The following is a 22,460-nucleotide window of genomic DNA, read 5'->3' on the forward strand; positions in this document are numbered from 1 at the left end:
GTTCCTAATGAAGAGAGAAAAACAGCAATTTTTTTTTATCGAAACCTATGATTATATAGCTTTTTACTCAAAAATTTAGCGTATTTATCACTAACGATTACAAATAACAAGCCATGAAAACATCAAGTATAATTTAGCTGCAAAAAAATGTAATGTTTGAAAAAATTGTTTTAAATCCCTACTTTTTTTGATAATCAACGGAAAATAGACGAGGTTTTCGAATAAAAAAATTTAATATTTTAGATAATTTATTGTTATTTTTTTTTTCAATGTTGAAATATACCTTTTGTATTTCAAACTTGTACAAAGCTTTAAAAACATTGTTTCCTTCAAGTACAAAGTGTATTCAAAAATACTGTTTTATTGTGCACAATGTTAATTAAATTAAGGCGTTATGTACAAGGACTTACAAATTTCTTTACAGTGGACTGTTACCTTACTTGTCATTTTAATAGTAAAAAAAAAAAGTTTAATACATTTAACACACTTAGAAACGACTTTAATATGCATATCAAATAAAGTACTTATGATAAAACGATTGATTTACAAATGTCGATATAAAAAATAGTTAATTTTTAACATGCGATTGTGATAAATGCAAGCTCTTTCTTAATTCTAGGCCTATAGCTTTCGCCAGTGGTGGTGGCACAGCGTTGCCAACTTGTCTATGTTTATCTTGTACGTTTCCATAAAATCGAAAATTATCTGGAAATCCTTGAGATCTAGCACATTCACGCACGCTCACGACTCGTGTTTGTTCGGGGTGGAGAACGCGCCCCTGAAAAAAAGCATTAAAAAAAAATCTTTTATCAATATTGATAGAGTTACGTCGCATAAAACAGTTAAGACAGTGACGGTGAGATAACTATCGTAGCTGAAAAATTTGATCATCAACATATAGCATGATAAAGTGGCTCAAAATTTTCACCTGTTTTCCCATTGGTTCAGGATTTGTAATAGTGGTACTGAAAAAACCATCCCATTCGATTCTGCCATATAGACCTGCCCAGTTATTGTGTCGATTAGCTGTGTGGGGTAGACACCATGGTATGAGGGTGTTGTCTTGCCTGTCTAGAGGATTACACTCTTTTCCAGTGGCACAATTGCACACACCTCTAAAAGCTCCCGTGGAACTTTTTCCCACTTTCTTATCATGATATTTATACTTTCTGTTAAAAAAATGATTAAATTTATCAAAGCCACACAAAAATTAATTTCGATTTCATTTATTGATTGGATTTACACTCACAACTTGACAGTATGAGTTCCGTCGATCAGAGGCAAAACAATGTTCGGCAAATCTCGCCAATCAGATCCAGTCACTGTAGGAATGTGAGCCATACGTGCTTCTACGAGTAAACCCAAGTCTTTACATATATGATCAATCAGTACACTTTCTTGTATACCACTCCTTATCTATCATTGAAAAAAAGGAAAAATTTTTTTAACAGTATATTTTTATAGGTACTAAAATAGAATATTTATAAATAAAATACACGCACCTGTCTTTGAAAATGTGATACAGGCTCACTGATGTAATTCATGACTTCGTCATTTTTGCCACTTTTAATTTGAGGTAAATCGGACAGTGCGTCCCGGACAGTTACGACCCTATAGGGTGCCGATTCAGTCCAAGAGTATGCTGGATCGTACTGAAACAAAATATTTTTATTACTTTTAAAAAGTTACATAAAATAAATAAATTAAAGGATTATCGATTGATCTCACTTTCTTATCATCAATGACAACACTTAAATTACAAGCTGATTTACTGAATACATGAAGAGGATTAGGCAACTTTGGAAGCACTTCACCAGGTGCAGCTGCTAAAATAATCATTCTGGAAAATTTAAAGAAACAACTTAGAGCAGTGAATTCATTAAAAAATATATTTGAATATTTTATGCTTTAATCAAATACCTTCTACGCGTTTGAGGAATACCATAACTTCCTGCTTGTACTATTCCAAATGTACATTGGTATCCCATTTTTAAAAGGCACCTCAGGGTAAGTTTAAGTACTACGCCTTTTCTGAATGTAACGAAATTCCTAACATTTTCCATAATGAAAAATCGCGGTCTATAATAATCACAATATGAGAGATACGATACTACAAGAGAGTTTTTGAAAAGCGAATAAGCTCGTGAATTGAATCTATTCATGCCACTAAATCCCTGACAAGGAGGACCTCCACAGAGTAAATCAACTTCGCCTTTACATGGCAAGCGTTGACCATCACTGACAGTTTCACCCTGCAAACATGGTTATATGTTTGTTACTAGTATTTTATTAAAAAATAAAGTAAATAAAAACAGTACCAAATATTTTGCATCTGTACCTGTATTACTTTCGTTAATATTTTGTTACAATCTCCAGTGAAAACTTTCGTGTTAGGATTGTTAAGTCGGTAGGCTTGTGCAGCACACTCGTCAATTTCAATGGCCCAATGGTTCTCTGTAACACCAGCTTGACGCAGGCCTTCCGAAAGCCCTGTTGAAAAAAAAATCTTACAAGTTATCTAAATCAATTCTATCAAAAATTATTCATACTTGAATGAACTTTGCTTACCACCACAACCAGCAAAAACATCCAGCGTTCTTAGTTTGGTAGTAATCTTTGGATACTCTGGTGGGCTATCAATCACAACGTTTTGATTTTGTGGTTTTTTACTCTTGGATTTCAGTTTATCACTTTTTTTACTCACTTTTCCAATACTACATGCTTTCACAGGTGGATCATCAAACTCATCATTTTTACCATCATACATCAGAGAAAAGTAAAAGCGGTTTGGGCCTTTGACCGTCCATTCACTAACATGTTCATCTAAATTTTCCACGAAGGACAAATAGCATTTCCCAACTATTTGTTGAAATGGCACAACATACTCTAAAAAAACAAAGATTGCCATAAAATCAAATAAAAATTATAAGGAAACTTAATTGGCTATCAAAAGAATTATACCTTCTTCACTCCAGTACACTTCATTAAAATCTGATCGTTGTTTTAAAGATTCGCCTTTGCAAGTATTTTCTGGACGGTATAATTTTTTAACTGCTATATTCAGATTAGTGCAAGCAAGCAATATCACATTACTTGTCGATAATATTTTCGTAATGTATCCAATGTCAAAGGGCTCAGGAGTATCGGAATTAGATCCCTTGATGCGATCGTTACATTTACGAAAGTATTCCGGGTACATATCTTCATCCACTTTTTTCATTTCAATTTTAGCAATGCCTTTTGGCTTGACCGGATACTTAAAATCAAATGTTTTAGGCAGTAGATATACGCAACTCCCCACCACAAACTCTTCTCCTTTAAATTTAAACCTGCCATACGTGACTTCGTTACGGCTTACTTCTTTTAATTTATCATATACTTCAGGTCTGGTTAATGATAGTGAAATATCCCTACTACGATTGCATGAAGCACAAAAACGATAGAGCGTATCAAAATCAGTAACAACATCTGGCATGACATCTTTAAATCTGGCAGTAAGAGGATCATAGATTTTCTGATAATAAAATGAAGAACAATCCTCCGACGATTCATCCATACTAAAATCAGCGTCGACATTATCTGAAAATGCAAGCAAATTATGTGTCAAACTGAAAATCATCACAAATGTAAAGATTGTTATGTCACTGAATCTAATATTAAATTTTTACCATCAGATTTCCAATTTTCTGGCATATTCCTATAAACTACTGCAGTCTTACATTTGATGTACGAAGCAGGTACATCTTGACAGTCATCGACTAGAAACAGTTCGTTTGAACTTGCCGTTTCACCTAAAACTGTTTGACTTCCTCTCCACAACCAGGTGGCATGAATCATTTTGATACCTATTTTATTCTGCCACATGTATTTTATTTGAACTATGTGCAATGGCACAGATGGATCAATCGATTCGATATAAATGAATTCGTTTAGACTGATGACTTCGTTCTCTAATTGAAGAGCGCTATAAAAACGACACCCTTTTGAATCCACCCCAACAGGCTCGCCAATCCATTCCATCCGACAAGACCTACTTTTTAAGGATCCCCTCATTTTTTTATGAGCATCCAAACTCAGCTCTGCATCGGGTTCAGAAACAGTGTCGTCTTCCACATCTTCTGCATTTGCTTCCTACAGGGAAAATTTTTTCGGATGAATTTGTAGTTAACACGATTATTGAAAACAGTTTGCCGAAAGTTACCTGTATTTCCATGTTTGGACAGCGACGTCTAACACAAGCTTGTTTAGTACGCCCTGGACCACCAAACTTCAGCATGCTTTGACAAGCAAAACATTCACCACAATCGGGTTGCTGGCAAGGCTCGCATACACCACATCTACGACGTTTGAAAGCTAAATTATCCGTAGTATTAGCCAGCTGATCAGGAAAAAAATTCTCAAACAAATTGTTGACCAGTTTGGTAGTTGTAGCTTTTGTAAATGCGGTTTTCTTTTCTTTCTGCACTTTTCTTATCAAACCCTTCCTCCATTCATCTTCTTGTCGCCGATTAGTGTATTTCTTACCCTTCCTAACAGTTTTTCCCTTTTCAAAAGTAATGCCGGCAAGATCAACCAAAGTTCGCATGCATGGAGAAGTAATTAACAAAGGGTCTTCACCCGTGGCAGAGGAATCGAAAGAAAGAATTTGGTCACAAATAAACTGAGCATGGTGCAAAAGTATATCTTCGGTGAACTTAGGCAAGCCTGATGGCATGGCAACAGTCTAAAATAAGGAAAAAAAAATACTTAAGCCATTCCGATGTTAACATTTATGAATCATGAAAAAAATTTACCTTCAGTTTGTTCAACAGATCTTCGTATTCAAGATTATGTTCTTCTAAAAGAAACTCTATCACAGTTTTGCTCATAAAACTTTTTTCTCTTACTGCAATCATAAATGGAGCATACTCTTCTGAAGGCTCCATTAAGACATAATCTCCAATTTCTGTGCTGAAGGATATAACGGCTTGCTCTCCTCCATCAAATCCAGAAACCCACCATTCAACAATGGGACCCATATCTTTCCCCGGTATCCCTCCTTCGATAGAAGAGTCATCTTCATAGATAGGTTTAACATATCCAGAAAAATAAATATCGATGTTTCGTTCAATCAAACCGCCATCAAATGGGCATATGTGACCGTTTTTGTCATATACACTAATGGGAAAGAGTAACCAATTTTCATTAATATCATGCTATGGAAAAATGAACAATTACAATAAAATTAACACAAACCTAAATGAAGTGACTTTGTTAAGAGCTCGAGCATCGCCTTCTGTAATATCAGTTTCATCCCCATTGAATAAACACAACTTTGGATTCAGTAAAACTGAATACTCATCAACAGCATCATTTGGATGCCCAATGTACAATCTTAAATCTTTATCATTCAATTTTTGTAAACAGATTTCGCAAACTGATTCATTTTTAGTCGCTTTTGTTTTGACAGATTCTTTTTTGCCCCAGCCTGTCTTAACTTTCTTGGTTGCCTGTTGCTCTTCTAAAAGTTCTCTTTCAGCATCGTTACCACCATTAGAGGGTACTTCATTTGCAGCTACAACTTTGGGACTGACTTCATTTGTTTCGACCACCATTTTGGTAGATTTCAAAGCAGGCACTATAAAAAAAAGTTTTAAATAATAAAATTGTAGGGGAAAAAATTTGTTAACTGCATACAAAAATTTCACATACTATCTATCAATACTAGTGATACAGTTAATATAAGACATTCTAGTTACATTATGTTGGTTATTAATAGGGATGAAATATTTATAAACAATAAGATACACAATTCGGGTAGTATTGTATCTTTCGAGTTCATAAACATTTTCACGTATGCGACATCAAGTATAAATAAACTCAAGTTTAACTGTCTGAAAATTACTTTCATTACTATAAACTAGGGCAAGTAATAATTACAACTCTATAAGTACTCATAGATTTATACCTACTTAAGTGAAAGAATAGTTAAAGAAAAAATGACTGAGAAAAAAAATAACGGAAGCCAACTTTTTGGAAGAACAATAAAAAAAATGCGCGCGCAACAGACTTCCCTCGCAATCTTGAAATAGTTAATATGCATATCGTATAAAAATACATATATACCTAAAGAGAGTATATGCTTAAAAAGGATAAGTAAACTACTTGGTAACCTCGTCAAAAAAATACAAGTGTTTTGACATCGGCCGGCAACGATGGTTCAAGTATCGGCAACGATAGCACATTCGTTGCAAAATCTCGCAAAAACCAAGAGTAAGAAAATAATGTATACTTGGCTGTGCACATTGAGGTATGACCACACAAACAAGATGAAAAACAGAACCAGACGAAATAAAAAAATTCTGTAAGTACTTACTCTAAATGATTGCTGTTGACAAGCTCGTGTACCTATGCGTATAGACACCGCTGAACGTCCGAATCTGCAAAACAAAACAAAAGCTGCCTTGCCCACTTGCGGATTAAACGTGTTTTTCCAAGAATAGCCGTGCAGAACAGAACCTTTATTCTCGTGAAGGTCGAGGTGAAGGTTCCAACAAATGTCAACTGATTGGACTGATAACTGATCGTAACATTCATAACCCGCACGTAGACTCCTTCAACCGCAATTCCTACAATGTTACACAACAAAATACTTCCTTAATTATAGCTTCTTTATGGCGTAAATTTGAGGGTTGAGACTATATAACTTGACTTACACAATAGAAAGAAAGAAGAGGATGAAATGAACGCATGAACCGGATGAACTAAAAAAGTGCAACGAAGCCAACTGATATACTGAATTTTTGCGTGGACAAAGCCACAAACACCCCAACGTCCCCAACACGATGAATCGTTTTTGTGAGATTGTGAGTGGCTGCAGCTGCAGCTCAAAGAGAGAGGGGGGGAGGGGCAGCGGCAGCTTTGCAAATAAGCCAATCGGAATTGCCGAATGTGGCTCCGCTACCGGCCACCTCCCGATAAATCTTGAATACTGAAGCGCGAAATTTCAAAATCTTTTTCTCCCATATATTATAATGCAAATAGTGTACCAGCTCCCCAGTCGTTTTAGCGTATTTTACTTACAGTTTTTAATTAGAAATGATTGATTTTGATACATTATACATACATATTATCTATATAAATCCAGTGACTTCTATATCGATTATTACGATGCACATCCCGAAAATGTTTAGCGAACTGATCGCTCTCTGCAATCTGCAATTCCGTAATTCGTATTGCCGAACGAGAATATGTGTGTGTGAGTATATGTAGATATATAAATATAGTATAGAGTGTAGAGGTGTCAATGGTGTCATGTGTCATGTATAGGGAAATGAATCGTCTGCTACAAGTTCTGATAAAATTTTTTTTTTTTCGTGCAGAGTTGTCATACCAAAATTTTGCGGCTTTTGATTATAGCATTTCAAAATAAGTACATAAAATAATAGACCAATGTTGTCAAAATTTTAGTGCGCATATACACTTACAATATTGGGAATTTGTTACCTTCACCCTTCTTTTCTATTTTAATAAGCTGCTGGTAAAAAAATGATTATAAAAAATTGCTCTGCATCACTTTATTCATTGCCTAGCAGGTTAAATATTATTTTAAAAAACAGAGGAGTGTCAAGTAGCCGTTCACAGTAAGTACTCAAAAGTTATAAATTTTATTATGCGACAATAATTTTATAAATCGTTAATATTTTTCATAACAATGGTTAGTCAAACACCCGTAAAATTAGCATATGCTTCATACGAATCAACAAAAGAGGTTTCAGACGGTTCTCCAAAATCTCCTATTTTAATACATCATGGACTGTTTGGTTCCAAGAGTAATTGGAATAGTCTGTCAAAAACAATACACCAAAAAACAAAGAGAAAAGTGGGGAAAAAATTAATTGTGTTTTTAAATACATTTTTTCAGTAATTTAAACATTGTATATTAACACAGGTTATTACAATAGATGCTAGGAACCATGGAGATTCACCCCATACTCCTCAAATGTCTTATTATCACATGACTGAAGACGTGAAACTGCTTTTGAAAGATTTGAACATAAAAAAAGTCATACTGATGGGCCACAGCATGGGCGGAGGAACCGTTATGTATACTGCACTAAGTTATCCGGATTTAATTGACAAGCTCATTGTTGTTGATTTTTGTCCAACAAAAACTAGCCCTAGTCTTCTGTTGATGACCAAGTTGTTTGAAGCTATGCGTTCAGTATCTCTTGATGGTTCACCTACATTGTCAAAAGCCAGAAAATTAGCAGATGAACAGTTGTCTGTATCAATAAAGTCCAATCCCGTACGACAAGTATGTAGTTCCTTTTTTTTTTTTTTTTCTCTTCAGCGATGTGAAAACTACTCATGAAACCTAAAAATACTAATGTTTTTAGTTTTTATTAACAAATCTTATTGAAGCAGAGCCAGGAAAGTATAAATGGCGTATAAATCTTCCAGTCTTAGAAGAAAATTTTTCAACGAGAATTGCAGTTTTCCAAAATGAAAAAGATAGAACTTTTAATGGTCCAACACTTTTTGTTGGTGGATCCAAAAGCGACTACATCACCGAAAATGATCATCCGCACGTTAAAAAACTATTTCCATCGGCAAAATTTCATTACATAGCTGATGCAGGGCATTGGATACATTCAGATAAACCAACGGAATTTATTGATTGCGTGACTACTTTTATTAATGAAAACCATTAATAAGAAATTTACAGAGAAAATACCTGTACTTATGTGTTCATTAGTGATAAGATAGACAAATCTTTTATGGTCTAAAATTATGATTCTTTTTCTTTTGAAATAGAAAACGCAAATTTAATTCTTGTACATTATTTATTATACATACAAACAAGATTTATTAAAAAAAAAGTGATTAAAAAATAAATTTAAAAGTTGATTTGTGCAAATTGAAAGGAAAACACATTTTCCTAAAATGTGCTATCAAAAATGTAAATAATTAAGAAAAATTACATACAATAAAAGATGATAGTACTACACGTGATAAAAATAATTGATGTATACTAAATATACGAATGTATATAATATGTACATGTAAATAAATTTACACAAGCAAATTACAGCTAGAAAAAAATATTTTGGTCCTATAAAATTTAAAGAAAAGTCTTTAGCAATGAAATCTTTTTCTTTGCCTAGATTTTATAAATTTTTAAAAATTTCAAAATTTTGTCCATTCTTACGCGTTGTAACTTTTCCAATTAGTGTAGCCGAAAAATTTAGATACACACGAACTAAAGAAAAAAATTTTCGATAAATCTATAAAAGCATGAATTTTAATGGTTTGGATAATTTTTTAAATCATCCCAGTGATGTGATTGGATTATATAAATATGATTGTGTAGTCCGTAGTTTTACTAAAGACTGTTCTTATAATTGTTGAAAGGAATCTTAATTTTTTTACTCCAAGCCTCCATCATATGCATAGTCAGCCTTATTGTGCATCACAAGTTGATCATCCACAAAATAAAAAGAGTCAGATCTCGTTTCAAACGGATTAGCTATCATTTCAGCCACTGAAAATTTAATTTGAATAGTACGATTGCATAAATTGTTTTATTTATTTACTTTCGATTTACAAAATTTACCTAGTTCTGGAGCAAGTGTAGGAAATTCGTAAATGTGCTCACACGTATTTTTACTGTTGGGTATACAAAAACCAAATTCAAAGTCAAAGGTTTTTAATAATTTATCTCTGAAAAAGTGTCTTTCTATCATTCGGAAATTTTTCGCTGACCGTGATCCAACCATGAATTCCACTGTTGCTCCTACAGTTTTTAACTTCAAGAATTGAGGCGTGAATTGATAACGCACAAATCTTCCTGCATTAGAGTCATTTCGACCGTCATCTGAAGGAGTTGCTGCTGGTTTATAATCAAGTTCCTCCTCTATAAATGAACAAAACAAAATAAAAATAATAGCAATAGTCAAAAATACTTACTTTTACAATAAAAAAACTCTTAGCAAAAAAGTTTGAACTACCAGTTGCTGGTGGTTTCGAAATTTCAAAAAGAATTGTTCCTGTTTCCAAGTCACGTATTTGAAATCTAGTAAAGTCAATGTCGTATGTATTAGCCTCTGGTGTGCAAAGATAATCTGCAAAAACAAAACAAAAATTTAAAGATCAGAAGTTTGATTGAAAAAGAAAAATAGTATTGAATAAATGGTGCTGTAAATTATTAATCAACAAACTTTCAGTGATGGCAGGTAGGCGTAGCACCATTTCAGGTGTTATATGCTGTGCATCCTTGACGTTTCCACTGTCATTCTCTTTTTCTTCTTCTAGAACGTCTTTATTCGACAACAAATCGCTTTCGTTGATTAATTTTTCGTCAGTTAAACTCATGATTGTCAAAAAAATAATCTGCGAGCATGAAAAAAAAAAAAAAAAAAAAAATTAACACAGCAGTCAATAACTGAGAATAGTATATTATTGCAATGTGCGAGGCTTACTTTTTTCCATAAATATTTGATGTCGCTACTCGCTGTCACCTCATCGCTCGTTCAACCAATTACTGAAAACAGTACACGAATCGTATCATATTTTACGACATAACAATATATAAGTACGATTAAAACAAAATTTTACAATTATCAGTAGGTACAACAATCTCTACCTCTCATTTCACGACGAGATGCATCATCACGTACTTATAATTGATTAGTTCCATTGGCGCACGAGTACACACCTTTCGATAACAAATTCCATTGAAACGATTGTTGCAAAACTCATTTCATTTCCCCTACGATTTCATCTATACTATCAGTATTGTTTTCTCTCTGAGCTAAGTAATGTAAAATGCATTGATGTATGATTGTACGCTTGTTATAAGTTTTGAAAATGGAAAGAGGCGTAGGTCATCGGTTGTTTGGTGTACACTGTTTACACTTGCCCATTTGCTTGGAAACGACAGCGCAAGAAAGGTATTTAGAGGTGCATATATGTGTATATATGTGACTGGCAAACTTGCGGGAAATTCAAATATATCAAAAATCCAATGAAAATAGATATTAGAGATAAACACAATTTGATGCATTCATAATTAATGAGTAATCTAATGAAAGTAACTTTGAGTGCGAGAATAATTTTTTTTTATCTTTTGTTTGTGAAAATTAAAAGTTTGAAATACTTATCACTATACTTGATAAAAGTCGCAACAAAAACCTTATTTTAGCATCGGAAATGACTCACAAAAGGAACATTATAAGACAGTGATGATATAACACTCGTAAAAAATTTTGATTCGAGTAACATAAAAATAATAGCTAACGGATGGGTGCAGTAGCGCGCTGTTTTATACCCTTCGTGCGAGATATGGATTGCTATCGCAGGAACAGTCTCGCGGGATAACGGCGCAAAATCTACAGTGAAACCTAGTGTTTTTTAAAAACGCACACATGAGAGATGCTCTATAAAAATTAATAAATCGATATTGGCTATCAAGTGAGTAAGTGCGCCAGAGTCTGCTCGTTTTTGATAAATCGGAATGTTCATGAAAAAAAAGTTCTTTGACTCAGGGCCACAGTGCGTTCGAGTCAATAATGTTAATGCATAACAATAATGTTGATAAATAAAAAAGTGCATTTAATAAGTGACCCAGAGCGATCAAGTTTTTTTGAAATAGTATGCGGAAAATAGGTGTTTTCCGAACTATATTTCGTGCGGCACATCAAATTTCCTACATTGATAATGAAAAAAGTAAGTGGAAAACTATTTTCCAGTATTCGGCAAAGATTTTATATTTTCCAGTGTGCGGGAGAGAAGTTTTCCTACGAGTTTAAAAAGTCTTTGTTTGCGAACCAAGAGGTTTGCAGCCCAAGCCAAAGGCGAGGGACGTAACGAGGTTCGTAAAGGAGACTTTTCGAATGGGTATTGGAAAACTGCTTTTTTGCCCGGGGAAGTACCTACGTAGACACACTTATGGATACCTACGAGTCATCCCAAGACCATAGGATCATTTACAAATCAAAATTTTTAGCTTGAAATAGAGCCAAAACTTAATGTGCCCGTATCTCCGTGAACAATGGACATACAGCGAAATAAGCCTTTATTTGAGATCACGAATTATAAAAAAATTTTTTTTTTGGAAATGCTCGTGCTAGGCATTTTCACTCGTATTAAAAATGCATTTGACGACTGGACAACATACGTAGACACTCTCACAGATACCTACGAACCATCCCAAGACCATAGGATCATTTAAAACTTTAAATTTTAAGCTCAAAAATGAACAAAACTTAAAATGCCCGTATCTCCGTAAATAATAGAGATACAGCGAAATAAGCCTTTATTTGAGATCACGAAAATGAAAAAAATTTTTTTTTTTGAAATGCTCGTGCTAGGCATTTTCACTCGTATTAAAAATGAATTTGACGACTAAATAACATACGCAGACACACTTACGGATACCTACGAGTCATCCCAAGACCATAGGATCATTTGCAAATCAAAATTTTTGGCTTGAAATAGAGCCAAAACTTAATGTGCCCGTATCTCCGTGAACAATGGACATACAGCGAAATAAGCCTTTATTTGAGATCACGAAAATGAATAAAATTTTTTTTTTTGAAATGCTTGATCTAGGCATTTTCACTCGTATTAAAAATGAACTTGACGACTAAATAACATACGCAGACACACTTACGGATACCTACGAGTCATCCCAAGACCATAGGATCATTTACAAATCAAAATTTTTAGCTTGAAATAGAGCCAAAACTTAATGTGCCCGTATCTCCGTGAACAATGGACATACAGCGAAATAAGCCTTTATTTGAGATCACGAATTATAAAAAAATTTTTTTTTTGGAAATGCTCGTGCTAGGCATTTTCACTCGTATTAAAAATGCATTTGACGACTGGACAACATACGTAGACACTCTCACAGATACCTACGAACCATCCCAAGACCATAGGATCATTTAAAACTTTAAATTTTAAGCTCAAAAATGAACAAAACTTAAAATGCCCGTATCTCCGTAAATAATAGAGATACAGCGAAATAAGCCTTTATTTGAGATCACGAAAATGAAAAAAATTTTTTTTTTTGAAATGCTCGTGCTAGGCATTTTCACTCGTATTAAAAATGAATTTGACGACTAAATAACATACGCAGACACACTTACGGATACCTACGAGTCATCCCAAGACCATAGGATCATTTGCAAATCAAAATTTTTGGCTTGAAATAGAGCCAAAACTTAATGTGCCCGTATCTCCGTGAACAATGGACATACAGCGAAATAAGCCTTTATTTGAGATCACGAAAATGAATAAAATTTTTTTTTTTGAAATGCTTGATCTAGGCATTTTCACTCGTATTAAAAATGAATTTGACGACTGGACAACATACGTAGACACTCTCACAGATACCTACGAGCCATCCCAAGACCAAAGGATCATTTAAAACTTTAAATTTTAAGCTCAAAAATGAACAAAACTTAAAATGCCCGTATCTCCGTAAATAATGGAGATACAGCGAAATAAGCCTTTATTTGGGATCACGAATATAAAAAAAATTTTTGCGATATTGTCGACCCTTTGTAAATATTTTATTCGATCAGATTAACTCTCTAGATAGTCCACTTAATCGTTGCGAACGTCCACAACGCTAAGATACTGCTCAGAATTTGAAAATTTAGTGTCAGTTTTTATTTATTTGAATAGTTCTTATAGAAAGCTTCATGAAGTTACATTACATTGAACCTTACACAGAAATAGTACATAAAGTCGAGTTTTAAGCTATTTATTGTGAAACCAATATATAAGTGGTTTGTTTGATATAAAACTTATTAACACCGTACGTCTTCGGTTCCTCTGCCCTTAAGTGACATGGAAACGTTTTTTTAGCTTGCTTTACACTCAAATCTAGTACTTAACTTTTACTGAATTGAAGGTGTATCGTCGAATCCATGAGCGAAAAGTATTGTTAACCCTATTTTTTATCTTTTTTTTTACGAATATATAGTGTTTTTATAATTGTTTTACTATATAAGTTCTGATTTATTACTAAAATTATTATACAGCGTAGGTATCAAAACTACCCTATTGTCTTGTTCGTGTAATATTCGTGTAATATAATATATATATATATAATAGAGCCACCCTCTTACTCGTACTCGTACAACAGAGCTACAGAGCGCCAGTGAATTAAAGGTATATATAGTTGACTTTCCGATCTGACAGTAATGTAGAGCGCAACTTACCGAAAATTACTTGCTCTGGTAACGATTGCGGAAAACACCTCATCACACGCATGATGCACGTAGTACATTATACCACGTGTGATTGTCTTCCCCTGTGTGATAATGATTTGACAACAAATAGATAGACGGACAGCTCAACATACCGCTATCTCTTTTGCACTTGGTATAACGCTCGCCGCTCTCGCCGCCCTCGCTAGTGAAGTATTTAAAAACAATAAAACATATTTAATAAAGTAATGCATTGGAAATATCTAACTGGAAAAATGTTGAAGAAAAGCTATGATTGAATGCATTTTATTTTTTTTTACTAAAAAAATATTATTCAGTAGTGTGCGCAAATATCACGTTGTATACTAAAATACTAAAGGTATTGGATACATATACTTTTCGTCTTTACCGCCACTAATATGGTAGTCGAGCGTTGTGTAACAAATCCAGCTATTTGTTGTCACATCATTATCAACACATTATCAGGATAAGCTTTAATGATGTGACAGCAAATAGATGGACGACAAGTGTACAAATAGATGAACGACAACTTGTACACTTGTCGTCCATCTATTTGTTGTCAAGTCATTATCACACATTGTCAGAGTAAGCACAAGCACACATAATATAATAGTATATCGCGTGAAGTTGTGAAGAAAGTTATAGCATTCAGTTTTCATCAGCTTAAGTATAACGTTCGTTAGCAGTGTGATTCTACGTGGCAGTAAATCGTAATTGTTGAGTCGTGATCAAAGTTTAGAACTGTTTTTTTATCAACTAGTAAATTTGCCTTTTTTTTTATTAACACGTAAAATTTTTCAATAAAATTTGCAAAACACGTTTGTGTAACTGTATTTCCGTCGCTTATTTCAAATTAGCCCTATTTCATTTTCGCGGGAAGCAACGTTTGTACCCTCGAAACTTGTTTAAAAATATTGACATTGACAAGTTATAAGGTTTTTTTGTGGTATAGACATGAATCAACTTATAGAAACCAGCTGCGAGGTAAGTCGACTTCCATTCAAATGTTCGAGCATATTCCGGAAAAAACCGGCCGCATGATTTTTAATTTGAGAAGTAAAAGAAAGAAGCATTTTCTATCAGTTTTGAGGTAAAGAAATATTTACATATTGCAAAATAGATTAATTTTCGAACGCAACTTTATGTAGCTGTAGCTACTAGCTAATACCATGATGTAAAAATACGCGATGCGGCGTTCCGACGTCTCATTTTCGTGCCGTTCTGCGCCTTCCATTGCGACGCCATATTTGAGGGAGACGTGGCTATATACTACAGCGGTGAAGAGCCTGTACAATGAAACGAAGCCGCTTAAGTTGAAACTAAAACTTATCCCATGCATCTCACCTCGAATTGAGATATATATATATTTATATATTTGTACATATATACGTAAACTGATCATCGTTTACCTGTTTGTTCAGTTTTTTATGTGCAAATATTGCCGAATTGGGTGTTTGGTCACTATAATAACTGGAATGAAAGTATTGAAGCAAAAAATATACATTGTTTCACGAGTTTCTTGATGCTAATATATGTTTTATATTTTAAAAACTTTTGAAATCCGCAGACAGACATGGCGGCGCGGTGGAAGCCATGATGTAAGAAATATAATGTGTGGCGTTGCACATCCATTTTGATTCGCACCGCCATGTCTGTCTGCGAATTTCAATAGCTTTTAAAATATAAAGCGTATTAACATCAAGAAACTCCTGAAACAATATATATTTTTTATTTCAATATTTTCAATCCAGTTGTTTCAGTGACCAAACACCCAATTTGGCAATATTTGCACATAAAAAACTGAACAAACAGGTAAACGATGATCAGTTTACGTATATATGTACAAATATATAAATATATATATCTCAATTCGAGGTGAGATGCGTGCATGGGATAAGTTTTAGTTTCAACTTTAGCGGCTTCGTTTCATTGTACAGGCTCTTCGCCGCTGTAGTAGTCACATCTCCCTCCAATATGGCGTCGTGTTGAAAGGCGCAGAACGGCACGAAAATGAGACTTTGGAACGCCACACCTTATATTCTTACATCATGGTGGAAGCATTGATCAATCAAAATGGATGCGCAACGCCGCGCGGGCCGCACCTTGTATTTTTACATCGTGGCTAATACCATGTGTTTTTATATATATATATACATGTGCTTACACTGACATCGAATAGAAAGATGTTAAAGGAAATGGATGGTTGTGTTCGCAATTTTGGATCCATAATGGGTCCATTTGGTATAAAGTACTGGATGATGACATCACATGAATACGTGAAACGCATATACCCGTTACATCTATATATGTGTTTATAGTAACATCGAATAGAAAGATGTTAAAGGAAATGGATGATTGTGTTCTCAGTTTTGGATACATATTGGATCCATTTGGTATAAAGCACCGCTGCACTGGACAGTGGTGGGTTTCTGACGCAACTCGGAGGTTAATTCTGACTCAGACTTGTTAAGATTGATTTAAAGTTAGATGAGAAAGGTTTATAATCAGATGTTAAACGAACGACGAATAGTTGTCTTTTATTTCGAAGTCATGATTAATCTCACTTAAGTCAGGCCTCATATTTATTTAAAAAAAAAAATGCATGATACTTCTTCTTTCGTCAATTAATTGCATTGATAAAAGTTGATTATACAAATATCACCACATATCGCTTTAATATTTCCGATTAGTTCACAATAGTTTTACTCGTTTAACCATACCGTTCTATGGATAACTTATTGCACTTACAATAAATAATTTATCCTACTAATTTTTTTAGGAACGAAAGGATTGACAGACAGTCGACAAGGAAAGAACTTAAATTTTTTCCGGACTGTCCTTAAACACTTGTATACACTAAATTATTTTCCAGTTAAAATTTACTTGTTTGTTTGTTTTATTTATATCTGAACGATAATTATATCAATAGAACTATCTTGTAGACACATACTCACCTATGAATATATCTGTACTTGGTTTGGTTCTCAACTTCGAATTCAAAATCTTGTGATAGGATTCAAGTTTATTATTGGTTCTATCTACCATATTAAATATGCTAAATACTTCCGGAGTAACTTTAACCATCCATTCATTTCGAAAGTAAACATCTCAAAATCTTTTCCATTTGGCTAATTTCTTCTGATCATTTTTAAAACTTTTTTTTAAAAGTTTTCTTATTATTTTAAATGCTTTTTCAGCTTTATCAGCTGGAAAAAGTGGTATTAACAAAATTTTCTTCATAATTTCATAGCCAATATTATTGTTCTCCTTATTATTTTGTCTCAAATATATCCTATATTTTTTTGAGTTAGCTTTTCGTATTACAGCCTAAAATAAAAATATGCTAAATTTCAATAGTTTAACTTGCATATATGTAAAATTCATGAAAAATAGTGATCAGGAATTAAAAAATTTTAAAATTATATAAGACGTAATCGATTTTTTTTTACAATATTTATTACACTGGACATGATTGGTAGGTTAAAACTTATTTATAATAATATATTACTTGGCAGTTTAAACATTAAAGAGTTAAAAACTTATTAATAATTAAAAATTAATTACGAATATTAAAAAGATTTAGGAATTGAATGTATCTATGCAATTTAACACTTAAAACTGTAAAAATGATAAGTTATGAGTTTTGTCAATTTTTTATTTGCTTACAACTTCTACTACCGATCTAGTTATGAATGGTTAAAAACAGCATCAACAAGTTTCGAATGGCTTAGAGCTTTTTTCCAACCAATTATAACATTTGTTAATGCGTGAGTGCAAGAGAAATGGTATACATTCAAAACATAAATAATGTATATAAATTATTTAATTATGATTGATGATTAAAATTTTTTTTTTTTTTTTTTTATGTGTGAGGATATCGTTGTTACACGGATGCTATTAGGCATTGTGTGATTATTTTTTAATTTTTTTTTTAACTTGGCATTTTTCAATGTTTTTTGATATTATAAATCTAATTATTTTTCACAAGGCTCATGATGTCCTTAGTCAGAATGCGTGATTTTTCCAAAAATCGAACGATATATATACTACATTTTTGCGCTTTATAAATGTATGGTCATATTTTTTAACCTACTAAGTTTCTTTCTCTATGTTAGCAAGCCTGTAATGGGGCACTTTCCAAAGATATTTGCCGAGAAAGACGTAAAAATTGGCTTCATGGTTATAAATGACAGACGGTATCAGAATACCAACGCTGATGTACGTAAATGGGTCATTCTTTTAAAAACCGAGCACTTTTTGAACAACACATCTCAGAATTGGCTGAATTTTTTTTTCCAGACTCTACTTTTAGCAAAAAACATAAAAGTTCGAGGTTTTTTTTTTTTTACGTATTTTAGATAATATAAGCGGTCGAAAATTCGATGAAAGCGAGTTTTTAACTTGAAGACTAATTTTCAAAAATTCATAATTCCGGTTCTATTGGAGCTGAAGATTTAATTTTTTTTTTATTATAAATTACTATGTTAACTTAATATTCAACATTATGAAAAAAAGAGTATTAATAATATTTATTTATAATGTGAAACTAGACAACTTTAAACCCATTCGGTAATTTTTTCAACAGATTCTTATGTTGAATAATTGAACAATAATGCATTTTCGGTAGTAAAGAGAGAAGAGCCATTTTTGGGTGAGGTAACAGAAATTTTAAAATAAAATATGATTGGAAGATTGCTCTGCCCTGTGAGAGCAATAAATCTTTTCTAACAGAATTTTTTTTTCAACGTAAATCTTTCAATACAAATATATACATACGATTTGCGAACGCGTCCATAGATAATTATATAGATTTAAGGTGGCTCATCATGCTTGTCCTATCCATTTGTGTGACATTATAGACTATCACACTTGAAAATATTGAGTAGCAGGCTCAATATATATACCTACATAGATACGAATCCGCTTGTTTACGTACTGAGGTTAGCCCCGAGTTTCGGACTTTCTTAGAAAAAAGATTAATCAAACAACCTGCTCCTAGTTTTTTTGTAACATATGGCTCGACTTTTAGCCAAAAAAAGCTAAAAATTTGGGTGAAATAATAAAAATGCCTTATAAGACTAACTCTAGAATTTAAAATTTGAATGCATTTTTTCGACTTTGGTCGGCAACATGCTTTGAAATTCAAATAGTAGATCCGTTGAGTAATACTTTACCATGAATTTTAATTTAGGTGCAATAGCTGCTCAACTTTCATAAAGGTAATAATTCACCTCAAGAATTAACATAATAAAATATGGTGATAAAAAATAGCTTCTTTACCGAATTATATTTCTTGCTCATAATGGTTAAAATTTGGTGCACTCCATTAATATTTGGACTCGTCTTAAATGTAGCGTCTACAAATATACTATTTTCTTCATTAAACTTATTCAAAAAATCCTTGTCATAGAGAATAACGTGGTATCCATGAGATGAAGAGTTTAACAACTCTGCAGAGAGGGAAGTTTTATTGCCTTTTTTATCAATAAACTTTAAGAGCGATGGATTTTCCTGCATCTGCTTGCCGAATTCTTTAATTGAATCGTAGCGCTTGCAAATAGATGTATGTTTCACTTTATGTTGGGCTCGCTGCATAGTTATATGAACATTTTCATAAGCAAAGTATTTGTCTAATCCATCGAGCCTATGAAGTATTAGATTTATAAATAATTAAACAAATAAATCAATATGTGTCTGTGTGTCTGTCTATGCAAATGTATATGGGTCATTAAACAAAAATTGATAAATACGAATTGATAGATGCGATACTTTCACGCCCTAGTTGAGATTTTTTAACTTAAACATTAAGAATTTTAAATTATTTTTTTCAAGTTGTTTGTCATAACAACGGATAAACATGTGTGTACACTAATGTACATGGGACTTTTTGCGTAAAATATCATATGCTATATAGTTTTAATGTTCAATAAACTAAATATTATTTAAATTAAATACTTTAGAAAATGACAGTTTTTTTCAAACATCATATGATATGATACAGTATTGCAAATACCATGATATCTCATTTGCTGCTCTTATTTTAATACCATGATTTAAAAAATAAATGCATACCTCCATTTTCTTTATAATTCTTATACCAAACGATCTAGCTAAGGAACTAAAAAGAAAAAATTAAAAAAGCTTTCATTTTGTTTTGTAAACATCTAAAAAGTTCAGCATTAAAATTTATGACTTCTCGAGTATAGTTAGCTTGATACATTTATCGACTGATAACGGTATTTTGTACTTGGAAATATTGGCGGAAATTCTGTCTGTGAAAATTTTGTCCATGACCCAATACTTATTCTATAAAGTATATATACTCACCCCGATAGCATTGTGATAGCACGACCGCGACTGTGGAGCACGGCCTGGAACACACGTGAAAGCACCGTGATGTCCACCTGTCGTAATTTCTGAGCGCACACTGCAAGCATGGTGTGGAAAGTGCATGTCATGCTATCAGACTGCATGGATTGTGTGTATACCAGGGATGTTGCATACGCTCATGCAAGGTGGTATGCATGCAGTGCCCATTACCCCTAACCTCTTCTATATACTTTTATCATTATTTTAATTTATAATAATAAGAATGTTATTACAAACAATTTATTTATTTTAATTTTAATTATTTTAAATTTATTTTAAGTGCCCCTCGATAATGGATACTTGGATAAGGTTTGTGTTTGGAGATAAAAAATCGACGTTATTCTCTATGGGTAATAAGACGTCATTGGCAGTGATACCGCAGAAGTTTGCCATTTGTAGAGGAGTTTTTGTGAGCTAAAGTCGAGCTGTGATGCTGTGTATTAGGAGTGAGGTTTTAGGTGGGAAATGTTGTGGACGTGAATTTTGATTGTCCATTTGGGCAAATAAGGGCGTCTTTATGTTGTTGTTTTAATTGGGTTAGCTTTCGAGAAGTTGTAAAAGGAGGCCTGGTGGGTGAGCTGCTTTTCTTTGGGCGTGTCAATATCTTTTTAGGAGTATTCGAAGCGTTGGAGCACTTTTGCTGTGAAGTTCATCAGTTGCTTTGATAAGATCTTGCATATTGTCTCCCCCTCCTCTAGTCCAGGGAAATCGGAGAATCTTGATCTCTTGTTTCTGCTATTTAGGTCATTGTAATCATGTCAGGCTTCTTCGACTGTAACAGATTTTTCAACTACGTATGTTAATAGTATGCCTTGCTTGTAATTCTGTTAGTGTTTTTTCTTCTCTTAGTTTTTTCGGTAGGATCGTGATAGTTTTACCTTCGAAAAGTAACACTGGTGCAAAACCGGTAACTGTATGTTCTGTTTAATTGCATTTCTTTACGCATTCATGTGCTATGGTTGTCCATGGCTGCTTTCCTTGTTTTTCATTTATCTTACACCTTATTTTATTTTTTTTTTACCCAGTTTACCTCGATAGTTCTTAGGCCAAGTCGCCGGGGCTACCCGCTCACCACCTATGTGTAGGGATGTATTGCCGCACCCATTTTCCAACCCTTTTACTGATGTTACACCTAATCCATGGGCACAGTGTGAGTATCTTCGGTGAGACACCTTGCCAGTTAATCTGACACTCTTTGCACCAACGTTGCATCGGGTCTACTCGCCACTGTGTAGCCTTTCCCCGGGGAGGACTCCATATTTCAGGACATTCACTCCTCACCGGTGAAGCCGGCGACCTCTGCCGAAGCATCGGATCCAGGTTATTTAGCATCCCCGGAGAAGTCTCATGTTTCAGGGACCACTCCTCGTCGGTTAGGCCGGCGATCCCTGCCTGGTGCATCGGATCCGCTAATCCCTACCTCCTATCACTGTTTTGCATTCACTTAGGCCCGAAAACCTGTGGGGCAAGGAAAAAACTCTGGAATTGCTCTGAAGGAAAATTCCATAGAAAAACCCGCCCCAAAAAACAGCCGGGGTTACATAGGAACTTTTCCGAGCTGGGGGTCGTGCAGCTAGGTATCCCGGCTATCCGAAAACGCTGTTCTCTAATGGACAAGTGACTTACGTTGAACTCTATCCCGATCTAATAAATGCTAACGTCTCTGGTGACATACCAGGAGACGTGTTTAGCTAGAGCACAATCTGCTTCTAGCATTTGGGGTTTCATGGCCACTCTTCCAACCGCCCTGGGGTTACCAGAGAAGATTTTGCTACAACAGCAAGCCAGGGAAAACTCTAGAGGGAATCTAACATGGAGAAACATTTGCAGTCTCTTGTTTTTATTATTAGATCTTGAATCAATGGAAAT

The 22,460-nt window shown here is 33.8% G+C and overlaps 3 protein-coding genes across 4 annotated transcripts; 1 reads left to right on the forward strand and 2 right to left on the reverse strand.

Moving 5' to 3' along the window:
* Positions 1–257: 257 nt before the first annotated feature.
* Positions 258–6,516, reverse strand: LOC106643658 (DNA (cytosine-5)-methyltransferase 1). 2 transcript variants are annotated; one of them, XM_014358878.2, is made up of 15 exons: positions 6,499–6,516; positions 6,356–6,419; positions 5,236–5,617; positions 4,794–5,157; positions 4,202–4,723; positions 3,669–4,131; positions 2,962–3,579; positions 2,569–2,886; positions 2,339–2,490; positions 1,921–2,252; positions 1,729–1,840; positions 1,503–1,652; positions 1,250–1,416; positions 929–1,169; positions 258–778 (listed from the first exon to the last, which is right to left on the reverse strand). In XM_014358878.2, coding segments are annotated over exons 2-15 (4,032 nt in total). In that variant the 5' UTR covers positions 6,357–6,419; positions 6,499–6,516; the 3' UTR covers positions 258–568. The 2 variants fall into 2 exon arrangements, with proteins under 2 accessions (XP_014214364.2, XP_014214363.2); XM_014358877.2 differs by having other exon boundaries at positions 6,356–6,510.
* Positions 6,517–7,305: 789 nt separating this feature from the next.
* Positions 7,306–8,792, forward strand: LOC106643610 (sn-1-specific diacylglycerol lipase ABHD11). Its single transcript, XM_014358819.2, has 4 exons — positions 7,306–7,622; positions 7,702–7,861; positions 7,931–8,296; positions 8,379–8,792. The coding sequence occupies exons 1-4, from the start codon at positions 7,528–7,530 to the stop codon at positions 8,691–8,693; spliced, it is 936 nt and encodes a 311-aa protein (XP_014214305.2). The 5' UTR covers positions 7,306–7,527; the 3' UTR covers positions 8,694–8,792.
* Positions 8,793–8,906: 114 nt separating this feature from the next.
* unc-119 (unc-119 lipid binding chaperone) lies at positions 8,907–10,893 on the reverse strand. Its single transcript, XM_014358863.2, has 6 exons — positions 10,625–10,893; positions 10,461–10,522; positions 10,200–10,371; positions 9,990–10,103; positions 9,596–9,895; positions 8,907–9,523 (listed from the first exon to the last, which is right to left on the reverse strand). Exons 3-6 carry the CDS (start codon positions 10,351–10,353, stop codon positions 9,408–9,410), a joined length of 684 nt encoding a protein of 227 aa, XP_014214349.1. The 5' UTR covers positions 10,354–10,371; positions 10,461–10,522; positions 10,625–10,893; the 3' UTR covers positions 8,907–9,407.
* Positions 10,894–22,460: the final 11,567 nt, after the last annotated feature.

The sequence above is a fragment of the Copidosoma floridanum genome, unplaced genomic scaffold (genome assembly GCF_036245765.1).
Source record: "Copidosoma floridanum isolate Cflo_tuat_1 unplaced genomic scaffold, Cflo_Japanese_pri ptg000019l, whole genome shotgun sequence".
NCBI classification, from domain to species: Eukaryota; Metazoa; Arthropoda; class Insecta; order Hymenoptera; family Encyrtidae; genus Copidosoma; species Copidosoma floridanum.

Bases quoted from the DNA above. Each gene is read 5' to 3' on its own strand.
- LOC106643658 (XM_014358878.2), bottom strand. The intron at 2,491-2,568 runs GTAAGCAAAGTT...TTTTTTCAACAG, and splicing joins TGTTTTTGCTGGTTGTGGTG to GGCTTTCGGAAGGCCTGCGT. The intron at 2,253-2,338 runs GTACAGATGCAA...CCATGTTTGCAG, and splicing joins TATTAACGAAAGTAATACAG to GGTGAAACTGTCAGTGATGG.
- LOC106643610 (XM_014358819.2), top strand. From the start codon at position 7,528: ATGATTATAAAAAATTGCTCTGCATCACTTTATTCATTGCCTAGCAGG. The intron at 7,623-7,701 runs GTAAGTACTCAA...AACAATGGTTAG, and splicing joins GTGTCAAGTAGCCGTTCACA to TCAAACACCCGTAAAATTAG. The intron at 7,862-7,930 runs GTGGGGAAAAAA...ATATTAACACAG, and splicing joins ACCAAAAAACAAAGAGAAAA to GTTATTACAATAGATGCTAG.
- unc-119 (XM_014358863.2), bottom strand. From the start codon at position 10,353: ATGAGTTTAACTGACGAAAAATTAATCAACGAAAGCGATTTGTTGTCG. The intron at 10,104-10,199 runs GTTTGTTGATTA...TTGTTTTTGCAG, and splicing joins CCTACCTGCCATCACTGAAA to ATTATCTTTGCACACCAGAG. The intron at 9,896-9,989 runs GTAGTTCAAACT...GTTCATTTATAG, and splicing joins TTCGAAACCACCAGCAACTG to AGGAGGAACTTGATTATAAA.